Source organism: Perna viridis, chromosome 7, assembly GCF_037379345.1.
Source record: "Perna viridis isolate PV_CMFRI_1.1 ecotype Kerala chromosome 7, ASM3737934v1, whole genome shotgun sequence".
In the NCBI taxonomy this organism is placed as follows: Eukaryota; Metazoa; Mollusca; class Bivalvia; order Mytilida; family Mytilidae; genus Perna; species Perna viridis.
This window is the reverse complement of record NC_142451.1, coordinates 22,246,819-22,267,244: the sequence shown is the minus strand read 5'-3', so window position 1 is coordinate 22,267,244 and position 20,426 is coordinate 22,246,819. Positions and strand designations below refer to the sequence as shown.

The 20,426-nt window shown below is 33.0% G+C and overlaps 1 protein-coding gene across 5 annotated transcripts in view; it reads right to left on the bottom strand.

The window, feature by feature from the left end:
* Positions 1-20,426, bottom strand: part of LOC148611806 (cytosolic phospholipase A2-like) — a 42,497-nt gene that overhangs the window by 5,789 nt on the left and 16,282 nt on the right. Inside the window, exons 1-12 of one of the 5 annotated variants that reach the window (XM_088592700.1) lie at positions 16,110-16,130; positions 11,919-11,967; positions 8,059-8,088; positions 7,363-7,387; positions 6,211-6,292; positions 4,692-4,838; positions 3,926-4,041; positions 3,351-3,388; positions 2,906-3,038; positions 2,383-2,519; positions 1,750-1,972; positions 204-318 (exon numbers count right to left, since the gene is read on the bottom strand). In XM_088592700.1, the coding sequence (XP_088448826.1) occupies positions 204-318; positions 1,750-1,972; positions 2,383-2,519; positions 2,906-3,038; positions 3,351-3,388; positions 3,926-4,041; positions 4,692-4,838; positions 6,211-6,292; positions 7,363-7,387; positions 8,059-8,088; positions 11,919-11,935 (1,063 nt within the window). In that variant the 5' untranslated portion in view covers positions 11,936-11,967; positions 16,110-16,130. Of the gene's footprint in view, positions 1-203; positions 319-1,749; positions 1,973-2,382; positions 2,520-2,905; positions 3,039-3,350; positions 3,389-3,925; positions 4,042-4,691; positions 4,839-6,210; positions 6,293-7,362; positions 7,388-8,058; positions 8,089-11,918; positions 11,968-15,109; positions 15,308-16,109; positions 16,131-20,426 lie in introns of those variants that run through there. The other 4 variants (XM_088592698.1, XM_088592699.1, XM_088592702.1 and 1 more) reach the window with 4 other exon arrangements.

Sequence of the window (20,426 nt, the reverse complement as noted above, 5' to 3'; positions counted from 1 at the left end):
AAATATAATATAGGCAAGTGAATAAATAAAAATGAGCTGTTTACTGGTTTAATCTGTTTCTTTTTTTTTTAATCACATTACAACGAAACAATTACAATAATGATTTATTTATCATCTTAATGCATTTCATAATAAGACTGAAACAATGCAATAAAATATACATTGTATTGATTCAAACCAAATAATTAATATTGTAAATATACCATGAAATATCATTGCCGACACTTGTCTTTTAACATGAAGGCAGGTATATAAAGGAAACGGCACTTTTCCCGTTTCAATTACAGCTCTCTGTTCAGATAAGGTGGTGTCCATCCTCTGGAAAGATATTGATACAATAAAAAGAGTAATCAAGGGAACCAAGATTCTAGCGGTAATCAAAAGAATGTAATCCAGGGACAAAGACCAGACAAAAAAAAACAGACAAACACAACAAAGAACATAAAATAACTAAAATAATACATACAAAGTGACAAAAAGTAAATGACCCGGACTCCACTAAGAACTGGGAGCATGGACCAGGTGCACCGGTAGGGTAAGCGTCCTCTGCCTTTCTAGAAACACTCATCATAATCAATATGAAATTAAAAAATAATGTTTGGTTGTTTGCTCTTTGATTTATATAATTAACTTTTCTATCCCACCCAAGCCCCACCGCCACAAAACTTGGAAAAAATACTTTAGCACGAGAAACTGTTTGTGACGTTATCTATCTCAAAGATTTTGACTGAAGTTGCCATGGAATTTAAGAATATTTTCAGACTTAAGTATTTCTAACTTATGCGGCGCTGGGGCCGGGACTACAAATTAAATCTCCACCTGTTGTTTACACCAAACGAGTAGTGTATACTTTACTTCAAATATATTTAGTAATAAACTTAAATATCCTATTCAAACCTGCATGCTTTTTTACCTTTGCACAAACGTGACATTAAATTTCATACATCAGTTGACCAAGAAAAATCAGACGTAAATTTCCCTCGTTACTATTTTACTAATGCTCTCAGTGAGACAAATAATCTAGTTTCTCATTAAAGGTTAATAAAGTATATTTTTTGTCTATTTTTATGTGTTATATGATAAGCTTGTCCTTTCCCGAAAGACATATCTGACTTTAACAAGTAAATGCCATTAATTCCGATCTAGAGTAACTACCCGTGTATAGGGAGTGGTTATGATACCAATCAAAACTAATGCTTTACGTGTAAATATTTTTAAAAATATATATGACAGTAAACTATTAGGAAATTGGATAATAAATTGGACATAATTGATATGTAAAACCAAGGGAAAAACAAATTACTACATTAAAAGTGTTCCAAGAAAAATATAATTGAAATGTAATGACAACCTTCAAAAAGAAATGCAAACACATTTTTGGGTTTCAATGGAAGACCAAGGCAGGGGTTACACATGTAATACATCGCAAATTAAAACAAAAAGGCCATAAAAGATAACAAATAAAATCATGTTTTCTAAGAAATGAATGCTAGTTTATAAATTACTTAAATGGTAAGAATGAAATAAATTACGAAGATAACTCTAGAAATTTAAAAAAATAAAAGGAAATAATTATTTGATCTGTTCAAAATTTACTTGTTTTGTTTTCGGAACTGAAACAATCACATTCGATAAAGAAAACAACTTCTTGAATCTGACCTCATAACAATTTCTTTTGGAACAAAATAAAATTGATAGGATAAACTTGGTTTCTACATGGACAGTCTATTTATTGTATTAAGTACTTACATCATGCAATAGAGTTTCACCAACAAGGTGTCCAAAGAAGTCTGTAAAACTGACCGGTTGTCCCTGACGACGTTTCTCTATTATGTTGCTGAGGTATTTGTACATACTGGATGGTGTCAACAGTAGGAGAGGACTAGAATCTATATTGTCTCGTAGTTGTTCTTGTAGTTCTTTTGGTGATTTATGTGGCCATTCAGGATTTGAATAGAGTTGTGACAAGTACCTAGATAAAACTCATCCATGTCAACACATGCGAACCTTCATGGTATTTTTGCAGTGTTCTGATGAATTACAGAGCATAGTTTAAAGTATTTTCATTTATTCATTTATATAAAAAGAACAAAACTTTCACTTTATTTTTACACAGCATATTCTGTGGTATGAGGGTTTCTTCGTCGTTTATTGAAGACCCATGGATGGCCTTTCATTTTTCATCCCGACGAGGTTCTTGACTCCTTGACATATTCACCAGATCCATTTTCGTTATTTTCATTTTTCTCAATTCAGTTTTTCGAGGGTAGATTTTCAAATTCAGACAGAAAGTTTAGCGGTCGTACATGAAGACAGATAATTTCGTTTGATTATAAAGTCTATACGTTAAATTTATTAACATCAAATAATTAATTCCCTTACCATGCCGATCCCGATAAACCACAGGCATACATAGCCATATCCAATATGCCGCTTTCAACCAATGCAGAGAACACTCCACTGTAAGCTGTCATTGCTCTGAAGCCACCTCCTGAGCCCAAAACACCAATAACAGGCACCTGTAAGCCAGTCACAATAGTTAGTTACACCTCCATAACCAAAGTAAAAAAATAATGGCACATGTGAGTCAGTTATTATACAAAACTGATTCTTTAAACAATCAATTAGCAGCTTAGTGAAGCTTTTCATAACTTATTTGGTTGGTATTAACCCGCACTTTTATCTTAATTAATACTTTAAATCCAGGTTTGAGCAATAATGGAAACCAAAGTTGGCTGAAAGAATTATGGTATGACGTACCACTAGAATATACAAGCGTGTTTTATTTTATACGAATTACCAGTACAATGCGTTCAAAAATCATTAAATATATAAAAAAGACTACAAGCTTTGAAGTGAAATAATGTAATTTTGAGCAGAAGTGTTCAAATATTGTATCATTTACCTCTCTCGATGATTTCGGGGCATCACTACCCAAACATTTCTGCATGCTTTCATAGACAAATTTTCTTCTAGTTTCTATGAACGCCCTTTCTTCTTCACACAACGTCAGACTAAATCTGAGATCAGGACTAAAGCTACAATGGAAATCGATGATAACTCAACGTACATCTATGACTCATTCTAAAGGTCAACTCGTAATAAAATAATATAAAGTAAATTACAATTCTACCTTACTCCCTGTACATATTCTGTTATTTAACATCGGAATGATATTTATGACAAAAGAGAAGTTTTCTTCATTTGTGAATCGAAAAGGCTTCCCCGTTTGTATTACACTTGGGATAAGTTTTGGATTTCTTTTTCGATACTTCTTGTATACATTTTTTTTATTTAGATCTTTCTATGCATCTGGTTCTAATGTACAGTATAGTGTACAGGTGGTTTACCTTTTCTCTGCCCACATTTCAATGTCGACCTCTGATGCCTGAAATGTTAATTAAAAGCGATGTACATTAAAAAAAGATAAGAAAGGAATGGGTTTTATTCTGCAAAACTGATTTCAGTAGAAAATACAATATTAGACGACAAAATTTAGAATATTTCACCAGTTATTTTTTTAGACAAGTTAAGTACAAGTTTTACCTTTCTTTCAACAACCACTTAACAAACCATCTGGTTTTGCGAAAATGTATTGCTAAAAAGCCAGTAAACAGTGTTTGAAAATTACTTGAAGTAAAAGACAATAAAATATATTAAACTGAAAGAAAAATATAGGGAAATAACAACAGTATAGTTGTATAAACCAAAACATTTTTACAAGACTCTGTGGAGAATATTATCTCATGAAGCACTTCCCTTGTACGGGGATAAGAGCAGATCTATCAAATCAATGCTTTACTCAAATTCTGATCAAATTTATGAGGTTTAAAATAAATAATGGTAATAATACGTGTTTTATTTGTTAACTAAAGGTTATGAGTGCATTTTTCACTGTGGGAAGCTAAGAGGTATGTTATATTACCTTGTTAAATTGTAGTGTTTCAGTCACTTTTTCGGAATACGGTAACTTATGTAGACTGATGGTTTTTGTACCAATAGTCTCGTCTATTGTGTAATTGGCGTCTATTAGGGATATTTCTGTAACGAACGTTAATTTTGTAGTTTGTGCAGTATGACATAAATACCAGAAACAAATTCTTTCTGGAAAATGCCATTAGCAAAAATTCGTTCAAATTATTTTGTATATCTTATTTCATTAAATTGACACAAAGTATGTTGTGAATTATAGTTTTTATCACCAATAAACCATTCTTTATAATCATATTATCTTGGAAATGCTAATGACTTTGGTATAGCTACAGAATGAACTAGTTTTTCGTAGTCAAGGGGCGGGTCCAGACATTTTGAAAAGGGGTTCCTTAGAAAAACGGAGGGGTATTCTAAGACATTATATGCCAATTTTTGTCAATTTTACACATGAAAATGACACATTTTGCCATAAAAGGGGTGCCTACCCCCTGCAAACACCTCTGCCCGGCTCCGCCTCTGTAGCATATCCCGTTTATTTTTTATTATTCACAGTAATTGCGACATTCAACAATAAATTAAATAATATATGCATGACAAATTAGTTTAGTCATGGCAAGATGAAAAACCCACCATGCAAAACGCAAAAATCTACATGCGTTATTTTTTCTTCGTATTACATATTTGGAAAAAAATCATATTGTACAATTATGTTGAACAATTAACTATCGATCACTGGTGGTTGTCGTTGAATTACGTACCTAACTCGTTACTAATTCTATCATCTATATAAAATTTGAACGTTTCATTCCATGAAGGGTTGACTTCATTGTCTATAGTCTTTGTGCGCTGTACTCCACTTGACGATGTCTTTATAAACAGGGAAACGAAGGGATCGGGCGTGTCCACTGTAAATTGTTATTATAGACATAAGTATGTGCCATTCGTTGCGAGAAAAGAAACATTAAAGTCTTACACAAATTAGTATGCTTTTTTTTTATATATCACTTGAATATTATTAATTTATATATAATTGTAGTTTAACTATCAGGGTGTGTCAAAATTAAGTTTTGAAAATTATTTAAAGATCACAGTGTACATATAGGTCAGGTCTTTATGCTTTGAATATAAATTTTCCATCAAAAATCACAGAAAATATTTTACTTTGATTTTTCAATTGATTTAAAACCCATAATTATATTATGACTGTTCTTCACAGGTATATCAGTGTTCAAATACAAACAATCTCTCAATATTATTAATACTATTTTGTTTTCTCGTTTGGATGGTAATTGATTGATCATATGTGTATGTATTTCTGTATATAAATCTTTAATCGTTTGGTTCCAAGGAACAAAATATTTTGATAACATATCATTTGAATATGAACTCCATGTATGAATGTGAATATTAATGCTTATGAGACGACAATGCATTTCATCACATTTAACAATTTCGATAAAATCCTACTTCAATCTGTTATAGCAGAAACAGGTAGTTCTACCTCTAATAGTGAAAAGGTAGAACACAGAAAACAATTTACATTTTTTGACCAAAAAGAAACCAAACAAACATGTCTTTAATAGTTCAGAAGAAAAGAGAATTGTAGGAGAGGTATCAATATTTGTAACAATTCTGAATTTATTTTTTCTTGACAAAAAAGACAAATATGTCTTTTCTTACAGTTAAGAAGAAAAGAGAGAAGTATCATTATTTGTAAGAATCAAGTGTGTCCTAATACAAACCACTGAGACAGTGTGTTTTCACATTTTATGCCGTTATGACTAAAGAATAAACACCAAATTCGCCAATCTTATATAACGCACTACAAATAAAGTATTAAATGGACAACTTATTCTGTCAAAAAGGTTAATTTCAAAGGATCAAAAAAGGCAATATCTGTAATTAAATCAATTATTCGGTCATTTATAACACAAATTTCTATTTCAACTGTGAATTTACTACATGAGTAATGAATATTTTGATATGTATCTGCCATTCATATTTATGAATTTTTGTTATCTGATTCTGACAAAGACTTGTAATGATTATTTATTACGGACTTACTAAGGTCTGCAGCCCATCCTTGTTATCTGATCCTTACAGAGACTTGTAATGATTATTTATTACGGACTTACTAAGGTCTGCAGCCCATCCTTGTTATCTGATCCTTACAAAGACTTGTAGTGATTATTTATTACGGACTTACTAAGGTATGCAGCCCATCCTTTATATATGATCCTTACAAAGACTTGTAATGATTATTGATTACGGACTTACTAAGGTCTGCAGCCCATCCTTTTGTTATGTTGTAGCCTCGAATTACAGTAATGTTCAATATTGTACAGGGATAATGGGACACCTGAAATAATAACGATTTGTTGTTAGTTACTCTGTATGCACGAACAACCATCTTACAGGTTATCATTTATATTAACATGCAATGTGCATTACTTTTATCTAGTTACTTTTTACACTAGACTGGTCATCACTTTAAAAGTGTTCAACGGTCAATATCATGAACTCCTTGATCATTAGGTACCAGTATCGTATTGCATATCCCTGAACGGGTGTACGTCAAAACATGGATGCTGTAAAAAATATAGTGCATTTTCTTTTTGCCTCTCTACAAACTAATGTTTTGTCAAAAGATGTGAACAATGACTTATAAAATAGAGCGAACATCACACTGTAAGATGAAGAACTTTTTTTAAAAGAAAATCTAACATATTAACATAAAAATGTTCCACTGAAAAGGTTGGTTTGGTGAGTGCAAAACGAAAGTGAAAGTAGGGGAAATGGCTGTTTATAGTTCAAGACTACTTTTCTGTCCGATCTTCGTGGACTCACCCTATTTTCTTTGCGGGAAATTATTTTTTCACATGTCCTTAGAAATGCTACATAAGTGAAAGTTTTATTGAATCAATTTACATATTTTAAAAAAAAAATCCTAAAAATATGCACTTCACTATAGAAGTCTATGGGAAAATTAATACGATACTGAGACCATTATTGTGTCACCATCCAACATGAGGACAGAGTTTGCGTTCAGGTCATAGTTTCACTGTTTCGTTTTAAACCGGATATAACATCATACGAGAAACCTGGAGACCGTTCCCGAAACGACAGAGGAGGCTTACCCTATCGATGTACTATTGATAAGTTGTTTAAAATACCACATATTGATTAGTTTTAGTTTATTTGTGTACAAATGGAATGTTCATTATACAAATGAATAAATGATATGTGTTAATGCATTTTTTAGTGAGAATAACTGACACGGACCAATATTCGTGGACAATTTTGCTTGCCTACACATTAATAGTAAAGGTTAACAAAGGTCAATGATAAAGCAATTCAATTTCAATTTCATCAAAACAAGCCAACAGAACCAAATACGTCATACCATGATAAGATTGAATGGTTACGTACCTCAAAAACTTGGAATGGGTCAAAACTGTCAAATAAAAACGATAAAGATTAGATTAAATGAAAATTGCAGTTTAACTCTGTATAGAATGTGCAAATATCAAAACTAAGATTCATTATTAGAAGACAACGCGTTTAGTTAACAAGAATAATCAAATTGCTGTTTTATCTCGTTTTTTTTCTCTAGAGACATGGTATAATATTTTGTATTTGAAAACAGTCTCGAAGTTGACAAAAAAAAAACCAAAATGTCAATACTGAGACAAATCAGATACATCAAAAGTAGAATAAAAATGTCAGTTTTAATCATTCAAATTTGTGTTGCAACTTCGTTATTTTAAAAGCACGTGCTATTATATTAACATTTGGTATTAGGAAACAATCTGAGAATCAACCATTTCTGGAATATTTTTTTTTAGTTTTTAGTCGTACCACTCTATTGATGTGTATAAAACAATTATTCATTACTAACGAATGTAATCTGAAAATTCATGCAATATTGTATGACGTCATTAACATCTGATTAGCCTTTAAATGTGTTCAGTATATTTCATATATTACAGCCAATCACCATGAAAGCAAGCCAAACATCAAATTGCATGGTACGTTGCTGTATTCCCCAGCCTACCCTACAGCCATGCAATAAGTTTAAAGCATTGAACAATGAATGCTGTGCTATAATAAGATGCAGTGTTGTACCTGTAATTACGGAGTGAGAGCGAACCAAAGCTGAAAGAAAATTTTATTTCTTAAAATATCTTTGTAATTGGTAAATACGATTGAACGAGAAGCACAAAAATTATGTTATATTAACTTCAGTAACTAAATGATACTGTACTATATAAATGCAAGGGCATTTGTGGACTGAAACCAGGCTCGTCATCACAGTATGCAAATATGTAAGTCATCAGAATTCCAACCGAATTTTTCAGAATTATGCATATACGAAATAAACTACAATTTTTTTTCTGAGAAGTGTGCTGGTTAGATATGTATTATTTACAGCAAACCAAAATGTTTCTGGTTTTAGCAAGTTAATAACAAATGAACAAAACAGAACACATAAACATTTCCTTCCTAGATCAGGTTTATAAAAGGACAGAACACTACCCAACAAGTTCCTGATTTATACAGGTCTAAATTAAAAAGGACAAAACAACACTCAACAGGTTTTTGCCTCGGGACAGGTCTGTAAATATACAAACCCGACCAACCCACAATTTTCTGCCTTGGAGTATTCTTTAAAAAGACAAAACTCTCAGATATGGCCCTGCCTCGGCATAGGTCTTGACTAAACAAAGACTAAAAAAGAGTACGATTTCCTACCAAGGAACAGATCTATAAAGGGACCAAACAGTTGCACAACGAGTTTTTTGCCTTGGGACAGGTTTATTAAAGAACTCAATCGTTCCCTACAAGATCCTTCCTCGGGGAAGGTATATAAAAAGAAAATTCAGGTCTTGGGAAAATTTAATAGAAACACAACAGCACCTACATTTTTTATGTCCTCCTTGGGGAGGTCTGTAAAAGGACATAACAGTATGTTCTTGCTTTGAAATCGGTCTATAAAAGGACAAAACAGCCATCCAACAAGTTCATTACTTTGAAGAACTCTATAAAGACACAAGACAGCAGTCAAACAGTCTTCTTAAATATTGCCTAGAAATAATTTTTCTTAGAGAACAAAACAGTCTTACAGCAAATTCCTGCCTTCGAACGGGTCGTCTATAAAGGGAGTCGGGTAAAACACCACAAAACTACTTTTTACCTTTCAATGGATGCATTAAAGAACATAACTGTAACACCATAATATCCTGTCTTGGGACAGATCTGATGAAGACACAACATCACCAAACATACTCTCGCCCTGGGACGGGTCTATAAAGTTTCTTAACAACCTTCCAACAAGTTCTCACTGAAGGAAGAAGCATAATGTTATGTGATAGGTCCAAAAATGAAAAAAAACACAACCCTCGCAGTTCTTTTCGTTGGACAGGTCCTTACAGGGATAACACAACCACTGCCTTCGGACAAGTCTATAAAGGAGTAAAACAGTCACCAAACAAGCTTCAGTTTGTTGAAAGGTATATAAATGAAAGAAAAGGAAAGCCAACAAGTTCCTAACCTTAGAAAGGCTTATTAAAATGCAGTGGAATAATTACATTTTTTCAAAGAATTCTATTTCAGGTATAAATAAGCACACTGTTAATGAAAATTGGCTAAGGGAACTTAAGTCCTATTTGACGCATATATCTCACGACAGCTATAATTGTTTGTAAATAGTTACAATTGAATTGAAATGTCAAATAATATAAAAATAAATCAAAGTACTCATTTACTGAATCAATTTATATCGATCGTTTGAATCTTTCTTGTTGTTAATAGTTAATGTTGAACTCTTTGATTTATTTTTAAATTCACCATTCTGATTAGGAAGGACATTACCAAAAAAAGAAAGAAAAAAAACACACACACACACACACAATTTTGATAATGCATCGTAGCAGTGCGCCGGTTTTCACAATATACAGGTCCGATGTCGGTTTACACGGAACACCTAGATAAATGAACACAAAACTCTCCGATATACTGCGTTATTGAGCTACAATCTACTAGTTGGCTCCTCCCAGTTTCTAAATATTTTAAAGCCGAGATTTAATTTATCGACCTCCAGGTCGAATCTTTCTGTCAAAGCATTCTAACTTACGCCGCCACAATCATTGAAATAAATCCTTACATGCATTCCCCTCTCAACTAACTTCATTCTTCAGTTGATATAAGCTTTACAGTTCAAGTGCTACAAGTTATCGCATAGCTCCTATGTTTAAATTAAAGTGCTTACTTTTTAGGCTTATAGTTCCAGACACACGTACATTAACATAAACGCCAATGTCTTAGAATACAATTTCAACAATTATGTATGGTACAGACAACACTAGCCATGCACTTTTAAATGCTCTGGAGCACCTGCAACACACGCAGCTCTATTATGTTTACACATGGCCAAAATAGCCCAATAGAATGATTATTACAAAAAGCAATATCACCAGACCACAGACTGACACCATTCCCGAGAAATGCATAATCGAAATTCCTATGCCATCGTCTAAAAAAATATATTTGTTTGCCATCTCCGGGCTTCCGATGTCACGAGGCAGTAACCGTAATAAAAATACACGACACAGTGAGTGATACATCGGGATGGTTTCGGGGGGTTTTGCTACCCTTTTGTAAAACATTTGGCAATTATTAATGAGTGGCAAATGATAACATTGGACCCCTTTCTTTATATAAGTTTCTCGGTCGAATCCACTACCCCCCTTTGGAAAATATTTGGATCCGCCAGGGCCTGAAATCTCAGAAGACAGCTTTAACATTCCGAGGTTTTCATTTCTATCTATATTATGCATCTAAAAATATATAGACAACTTGAATATATCGACAGTGAACGACTGATTGCATAGACATAAACAAGTACTGATAAGAGATTAGAGGTCAACTATTTTAATTGGGTCGTTGTTAATACAAATGAACAATCCTAATTAATCAGCAAATTAAGTCCGAAGTAAAAGTTGTTTATTGGGTTTGTTTATTGGCGTAAATAAAATAGAATTAAATGTCTTATATTAGAAATACCAATAAAATGGATTTAACTACATGTATCTGCATTTGAAACTATATAGGGTATGCCTGTGGGACTATTTTACTGCGGCAGTATAAGGTAATTGTAGATGCCATCAGGCTTTACAAATCTAAAGGCTCTGGTGACTGCTATATCAATTCTGATCTTCGATCTAAACTGATAAAAAGATATAGAAAAGTTAGAACAGAATGAATTCCAAAGGTGGGGTCATAAAGAAAGAAAACGCATTTATTTTTATTTATTGATATGCTGTGTATATGGTATCTTGACCTAAACATGGCTCGAGGAACCTGTATCCCTGTAACCAGTTGGTATAGACCTACAGGTGCATCATTTTAAATTTCTACATGCATTGGTATATTCATCAACTAAAAAGGCTCATATGGGAGTATTATAATGTGCTCCATTAAGCACAAATCCGGTTGCATATGAATGTTTAATGACGATACAACGATAGGGCCTAGGCAGGATAGCAAGTTGTTTATGTTAAGATTAGGATCCAGGATTTCAGGTTGAGGGTGGGGACGTAAATAGCTTTAAATGCCGAGCTACGCGAGTAAAAAAAAATGAAGGGAGGGGTAGAGTTTGTGAAAATAAAAAAAAAAGATCATGCTAAAAAAAACAATTTAATTTTTTGGGGGAAGGCCACTGTAGTTAACGTGTACGTTGTAAATGATAATTTTTTACATTTTGCAGTTACAAAGAACATGCATAAGTTTACAATAATTTCATACCCTGGTGTCGAGAATAACTTTTCCTGTTATATCAAACCTAAAGAAATCACAATTCGAGCAAAAGCTGATATTATGGTTGTAACAATAATAACTATTCAACAGTTACGGTGAACTTGCGAGTAAAAACTACACAACGGTAACGACCGACCATTAAAATTTTGGAAATCTTAGAATTTACTTACTTTTCTAAACCGTTCATTCCTGTATGGTGTATGTAAACACACAGTCAAACTGTAATGAAAAAATAGCATACAAAATTGAGCAATACTAATACCCTTCTGGCAGATTTAAATCCATCGGTCGCTGAGCCGTGTTCCTGGCCATGTAAAATGAAGATGTCCGTCGTCTATAAAAATAATTTTTGAACAAGAAAGTATGAAGACAGTAGTTAGTATAGTGTTATTGGTTGTATGTGTTAATTGTACCTATAGAGCTGATTGTTTTTAGAATCATAATTATAATATTGTTCTGGGGTCGTTTGAGAATTTGTTGCAACAATATATGATAATTAACATTGTACATTTAGCATTAACTACACTATTATGTAAAAAATTGATCATTCATTCAATTAGTTGATCAACATCCAAATAAAAAAGAGGAGGGTTGCAGGGTCAGAGGACATTCGGACTAGGTCTACGATTGTCACATTTCCGTTTATAAATTTATGAAGCTCAGGGCTTTTTGTATTTCATAAAAGTTGAATTGGATTCTGTCCTGATCTGTTCTGTCCACAATTCTTGTAAAATATTTTTGAATCTGTACGATATTATGGCACTCGTGAGATAAGGGAAATGATTTTTTTATAAGATTATGTCAACATATCTACTGGATTATACTCTTACATACAGATCCCTGTTAATATACTCTGTAACTGTTTTATTAAATGCAACACATATCGTAGTGGTGTAGTATAAAAAGTGAGAAATGTTGTACTAAGATTATATCCAAGGCCTAATGACAACTTGAGAAGGAATAACGCTGTTTTTTTCAATAAAATAAAAAGGCAGATTAATTTGTATGTGCGCCATGTCAGAAAGTCCGTGTAAATGGGGAATATCCTTTTATACCAGTATCCTATTATTTTAATAAAGTTATATGTTACTCGTTGAAAAAAAAACTCATTGCCATATTTTTGTTTAAATTCGTACTAAGATTAATTATACGAGCTGTTATATAATTTACGTGTCAATATAATATCGCAAAGGTTCGTTTTATGGAACTTCTAATAATTTCTAACGAATTTTGGAGATTTGTAGATGTTTTTTTCATTGTCTTGACATATTGGACACATGCTTCGACAACATACAAAATAATTTGTAAAAAGCTGTCCAGAAACAGTAGGCTTTCATGGATGAAAAAATTTAAATCCATTCATTCATTCATTCATTCATTCATTCTAATCATGAGATTGTTCATGTTTACAGTCGTTTTTTGATTGGCCGTTGATTGAGTTTGGGAGCTCCGAGATCCGTTCATACATTCATGAACCACCGAAAATAGCTGTTCAATCCTATAATGTCTATTCCCTCAATGACAGAGAATACTAATGCAAAAAATAATCAATATGTAAAAATGCTAATTATCATGAAACACGATTCTAACAGAAAAAAATACTAAGCTTGATTTAGATGCATACACGTACACATGAGTGTACACATACACATGAGTGTACGCTGAGTCTATTTGTATATGATATATGTGACGACGATTTATGCATCAGGACATCGTTAATGCACGGACCTACATAATACACTGGATCACGTGTTGGTGACATTGACTGCGGAAACAATCATAATCATAGTGTTCCTCAACTTCGACGGGCCATCCCAACATAATTTGGTATAAGTGTTCCTCATCAATGGAAAATTTTCGATAATGGTGTTGGAACGTTCCGACACAACTGCAGCATGCTTGCACATAAGAATAATCAAATGTTCTGTTACATATTTGGCAGCTGCCTCCATTGTTATAAGGAATCCCCATTAAAAGCCTCGTTAGGAAAGACGAATTTTTGATATCTCAGATATATATATTTGAAGGGTTTTGTTGGCAAATTATGCACAAATTACACGTAATGTTATGCAATCCATATTGATTTGGCCAAGTTCATTCATTTTTAGGGACGAATTTGCTATAAACCGAACTTACCTCGTTTTATGGCTAAGCTCAATTATGTTTACTAAACTGGATGTTTATATGGTTTTATAAGTTTAAAATTAATTACTTCAGAAGGGACTTGTTGGTCTATAGACCGAAAATGGGTCTAGGTAATACAGAAAAATCTATCAGATAATAATCTCTGAATTTAAAACGGCCATGGTTGTAATGAAAATAAATTTGAAGTGGTAAGTAAGTAGCAAGATTATTATAAAAACACCTGAGTGAGTTTAAAATCACATTAAAAATTATTTTCCTAAAAGATCAATTCAATAAAAGTTATTACTTCGAACACTCAGTACATTATTTTGTTGAAGTCACATTTTTCGTTTTTATTTTCAGAAGTAAAGTGACTGAAAATATATTAGACCAAAAACATTCTTGTTCACTTGTTTTTCCAGCTACCAGCAAGAAAAACTATGGCAGAAAGGCAGTGAAATTTTTTTTTTTCAAAACATTTTACATTCAGTTAATGGAGAAACAATCTAGACTGTAACAGTGCTTTAGCCAAAATGGCAATACAATGTTTAACGTAGCATAGAAAAGGATATATAGGGTAGCACGAGTCCGAAATATGATTTTTTTTTTGCCTTAGATATAAACTTATTCTCCAAATTATTATTCGCTCAGTTTTATGGTCGAGATCAGACTATTTTACCTTACTGATATGTTTATTTATTTATTGTCTTGTCTCTGTCTAGTCAGTAAAAAAATCATTATCTTGAAAATCATATCGATACAACTCATTCAACGTGTCTTAGTTTTCATTTCCTCTTTCGTCTACCCAGGACTTGACTCTTTATGAGCAACTCGGCGGGTTTTTCTAGAAAAGCAGAGGACGCTTACCCTACCGGTACACCTGGTCCATGCACTTAGATTTCAGTGGAGTTCGAGTTGCTCATTTACTTTTGTTATCTTGTATGCATTATTTTGGTTATTTATGTTCTTTGTAGTGTATGTCTGTTTTCCATGTCTGGTCTTTGTCCCTGGATTACATTCTTTTGTTTTCCACTAGAATCTTGTTTTCCTTGATCACTCTTTAAAATGAACAGACACATGCAATTTTCAGGGCATATTTTTATACAACATATAGTTTACTGTAAAATTTTCCCATTCGCAAAATTAAAACTGTTTCGAAAAACTTTCTTAACTGATTGATTTATATTAAATACACAGTTATTTTTTAAAAGGCTATAGCAAAAAATGTAGAAATTACCTGCTCAATGCTAGTCCAATTTACAAATGTAATCAATTTTAGTCAGTTTTAAGACATATCCACAATTTATCTACCGTTTTAAATCCCACATTTTACATTCTTGACTGAAATTTTCACATAGTACTTAAATTTCCATAGTGACTAATTATAACTATATCAAGGCAAAGTATTGACTTATCAATGGTTATGCCTTTACTGAAGCTTCACTCGAGTGAACAAACTAGTGGATATAAATAAATTATTACTCAAGTGTGAACCCCGTTATGTTCAAATTGTATTGTTCTTGTCTCGAGGGATGATATCACGATCGGTCCACCTTTCCAACCAGTCAAAGAGTGGTAACAAAATGTGAGGAAATGCCACACCATTTCCGTAAGTCAATAGGTTTATATTTGTTCAACTGAATAAAGAAATAAGGTGAAATACACGTAGTATGACATTCCAACTTGTATTATGAAGTGCAATATTAAGCTTATTAACAAGTACATATATTTATTATCCTATATTCTGCTTTATTACATATGAAAAGAATGTACAAGAACATCGCCGCCGTGGGAAAAAGGGCGTTACGTCGTTCAACACCCTATTTTAGTAGGATATGTAAATAGCGGGACATTTTACGGTATCTTTTTATCAAAAAACTAATACATTAAAAGGGTGTGTAACGAGACATGGGACTTAGTGACTTTTTCGAAAAGAAAAATTATAGCTATACAAATACGATTTTTTAAGTATCATATTTACCCGTTATTTCGATCCGTTCTTTTTCAAAATAATTACATTAAGTAACGTTTTTATAACAGTCCACGTTTTTCTTTCAAGTTTTTTTTCTTTTCTTTTTTATAGAATTTGTAAATTCGGCAAATGTATTTCTTAATTGCCTATGTTTGGATGTCATCTGTACTAATAAGAACAATTTTAAATGACCGCGTAGAAATATCGACGCATCAGCCAAAAACCACTTATTTTAAAATTTTATGAAAACAATGTTTTGACTTACCACTACTTCTTCTCTCAAAGAAAGTTCGTCAAATGTTCCCAAGTCCGTATCAACATCACGTTTTAAACAAAACATGCCCTTTTAAACTTTCGATCCTATATACAAAACTGAAATTTATTCAATTGTCCTAATTAAATCGAAAAATTAAATGGGCGTCCATAGAAAAGTATTGCCCGAGGACGCATGACCGACGCTATCAGAACATATTGCAAAATATTACATGCCAACTGAGGACAATTGATGAATAATTTAAAAGGGATGTTTAAATTTACTTAATAAACAGATATTTTATCCACGTTAGCCATATATACAATGGTAAAGTACATTACATAATAAATTATATATATATAATCGTCTCAGAATGTGACGACTATCACTATACTGCTCCATCTGTACAAATTGATACAAGGCAGATATGTAAACGTATAGAAAGGTCTGAAAAAATCCCAACGATGCTAGAACTGTCAAATTCGCTGGACTTAAGGCTAGTACAGCACTACTTGCTATACATCAATATGCCGTACTACTATATTTGGACTTTTTTATTTTTTTTAATTGTTTTCCACAGTTAATTGTAACTTTAATAAAAAGACCCACTTTGTTATTTTCATTCAGGCTCCTTATCAGTTGCTTATGTGAGCCTTTGATGAAGGTACAATTACCCACAGTGTACGCGATTCTGCTTCTGAATCTGTTTTGATTGATTTTTGATAGGAGATAAATGTTAACTCTTCCGTTTTACAAATTTCTATGTAACCGTGCAATAACTAAATAATAGTAATAATATTCAAAAATAATAAAAAGCATGACAACGTATCTTGCTCTTAAATACGAAAGTTGATCCGAATTGAAGACTAATTTTTAAACTGTTTTGATTTGGATACAGAAGAACTGAGCTATGTACAACATTGATCAACTGAGAAACCGAAATAATGCTACAATCATTTCAGCAAAATTAGTTTAAAAGCTAGAAGCGTTCTCTCCCCTGAGGTAAAGGACTACTTCCAGTAGAAATGGTAGTATGTATGTACCGCAGAACCGGGTCCATTTTTCGCACCCATCGTGGTCAGGGTTGCAATTTTTACCCTTGCATGTCAATAACAGTATTGCTTATTTGTAATTTTATCATTGTTGAATTTATGAATCACTTGCCATGCCATAATGCACAAGATAGGGTCTAACACAAATCACACATCAGTAGCTAACGCTTATTAATCAGTGATGAAAGTATAACAGTATAGCATTTTAAAGCAGTATAGCAGTATTACGTGTAACCAATGAATGTCACTGTCAGGGTATGCTTTCCTTTTTTTAATGGAGTCTGAGTTGCTCATTTGCTTTTGTTACTTTGTATGTATGATTTTAGTTACTTTATGCTCTTTGTTGTGTATGTCTGTTTTCCATGTCTGGTCTTTGTCCCTGGATTACATTCTTTTGATTTCCGCTATAACCTTGGTTCCTTTGATTACTCTTTATATTAGGGTCATGAACAGATTCCGGTTTGACCTCCATCATCGGTACATATACGCAGGCTCTTGGAGCACGGATGGTTTCGACCACCTCCTTTTAAATCAGGGTTAACTACTACCCGAATCGATTTTTTATAAGATGGCGGTACTGGGCATATCTTTATTACAAGTACAAAGAATGGACCCAGAAACTGACATACGAATTTATATCAAATTCACGAATCGGAAAGAAATATTGGGTCTCGAGAAGAAAGGGGGGTGGTCGAATCCATCCGTGCCCCTAGTGTCCATGCCCTTATATACCCCCGGGAGATCGCCCTAATACTGGTCAACGTTCGTCCATTCTAGACGGGGTGATTCTGAATTTTCAAATTGCTGCCTGACCGCTGCTTGAAATAATCATAGTAAGAATTAAAAAGTAAATCAGGAAATCGGCAAAATATAGCTTGAAATACAAGTTTTAGGAAGTTGTTTCTACTTTGCTGATATTAATTTTGATTTTAGTCAAATAAGATCGATATTTGGGTAGGTAAAGTGTACTGCGTGTAATTATAATTCGAAAACCAAAGATATTGCTTTTAAAATATCGTATAATCTGCAGCTCAATAAAACGCTTATATTTTTCTGTTTTTATTTTTAGACATCGGACATGAATAATTTGTCGATCAGTATAAAACCCTAATAAATGTCCCTGATTATCCCCAAATAAAAAGATAAAATGGCAGAATTTTAAGAATTTCAATAGACCTTTATAAAATCAACCTTCCAGAAAAGATTATGCTTAGTAAACACAAATGCTCAATGTGCTCCTCCCTCCGACATCCACTTGTCTTTAAAAAAAAATACCAAAGAAAGTGGTTTAACCTCAATCGGAACTACTCGGCCATTTCCTCTACACTAAAAAACAACCTCGGATGCAGAAAAGAAAATTTCTTCTTTAAAAATTTGCCGGAACGGTAGTCATACGCGAATCAAAGTAGTTCTATCCACCAGATGGCGCTAAAAAATTAATTTGGATAGCACTAGAAATAAAGAACAAGAACTCCTCCTAGAATTTTGGCGCGAAGCAATGAGCTAAGAAAACAAGAGGCTCCCAGGAGCCTGAATCGCTCACCTGGTTGAATTTTTTCTTTCAAGGGCAAAAAATTTAACAAGAAGTTGTCCAACAATTTTGACTAAAGACTTTGGTCGAACTTATCATATGGATCAATTCAGCAATTGAAAGTTTCTTTCTATCTATCATAATTTTCAAGATATTGACCGAAAACTGTTAAAAAACCGGTCATTTTTCCCCTGTCAAGGGCAATAACTTTTACAAGGAGTCGCCTGGCATCTTTTGTGCCTGAAGACTTTTGTAGTCCTAATAATAAGGATCATTTTAGCAATTGAAAGGATTTGCCTAAACCTAACGGTTTTGGAGATATATGCAAAAAGCTACTGTCTGACCCCTATACTATATTTTTGATAATGGCCATGTTTTTCGACGGATCAAAAATCCCCACGTCATTTTTAAGCAGGATACCCCAAGGAACATTCGTACCAAGTTTGTTTTTAATTGGTAAAGTAGTGCCAGAGGAGAAGTTTTTTGAAAGAAATAACATTAAAAATAGCAAAAAAAACGTTGAAAAAGGGCAATAACTCCAACATGGCTTAAAGGTTTAAAACGAAAATTTGACCGCAGATAGATCTCATAATTCTGAACACTTTTATCCATGTCAGAATTTAGCTAATCTAACGGTATAGGAGATATGTGCGAAAAACTGCTGTCTGACCTCTATCCTCTATTTTTAGTAACAGCGATCATGTTTTTCGACGGATCAAAAATCCTCACGTCAGTTTTATGCAGGATACCCTTAGGAACATTCGTACCAAGTTTGTTTTTAATTGGTAAAGTAGTGTCAGAGGAGAAGGTTTTTGAAAGAAATAACATTAAAAATAGCAAAAACAAAAAACGTTGAAAAGGGCAATAACTCCAACCTGGCTTAACGGTTTAAAACGAAAATTTGACTGCATATAGATCTCATCATACTGAACACTTTTATCCACGTCAGAATTTAGCTAAATCTTACGTTATAGGAGATATATGCGAAAAACTACTGTCTGACCGTTATGTTCTAATTATAGTAACGGCGGCCATGTTTTCCAACGAATCAAAAATCCCCATATCAATTCTATGCAGAATACCCCTAGAAATATTCGTACCAAGTTTGTTTTTAATTGGTAAAGTAGTGTCAGAGGAGAAGGTTTTTGAAAGAAATAACATTAAAAATAGCAAAAAACGTTGAAAAGGGCAGTAACTCCAACATGGCTTAACGGATGAAAACGAAAATTTGACCGCAGATAGATCTCATCATTCTGAACATTTTTACCAAAAACAGAATTAGCTAAATCTAACGCTTTTGGAGATATATGCGAAAAACTACTGTCTGACCGTTATGTTCTATTTTTAGAAACGGCGATCATGTTTTTCGACGGATCAAAAATCCCCACATCAATTCTATGAAGGATACTCTTAGGAACATTCATACCAAGTTAAGTTTCAATTGGTAAAGTAGTGTCAGAGGGGAAGATTTTTGAAAGAAATAACATTAAAAATTTAAAAATAGGAAAAAAAAAAAACTGAAAAAGAGCAATAACTCCAACCTGGCTTAACGGTTTAAAACGAAAATTTGACTGCAGATAGATCTCATCATTCTGAACACTTTTATCCATGTCAGAATTTAGCTAAACCTAACGGTACAGGAGATATATGCGAAAAACTACTGTCTGACCTCTATCTTCTATTTTTAGTAACAGCGGCCATATTTTTCGACGGATCAAAAATCCCCACATCAACTTAATGCAGGAT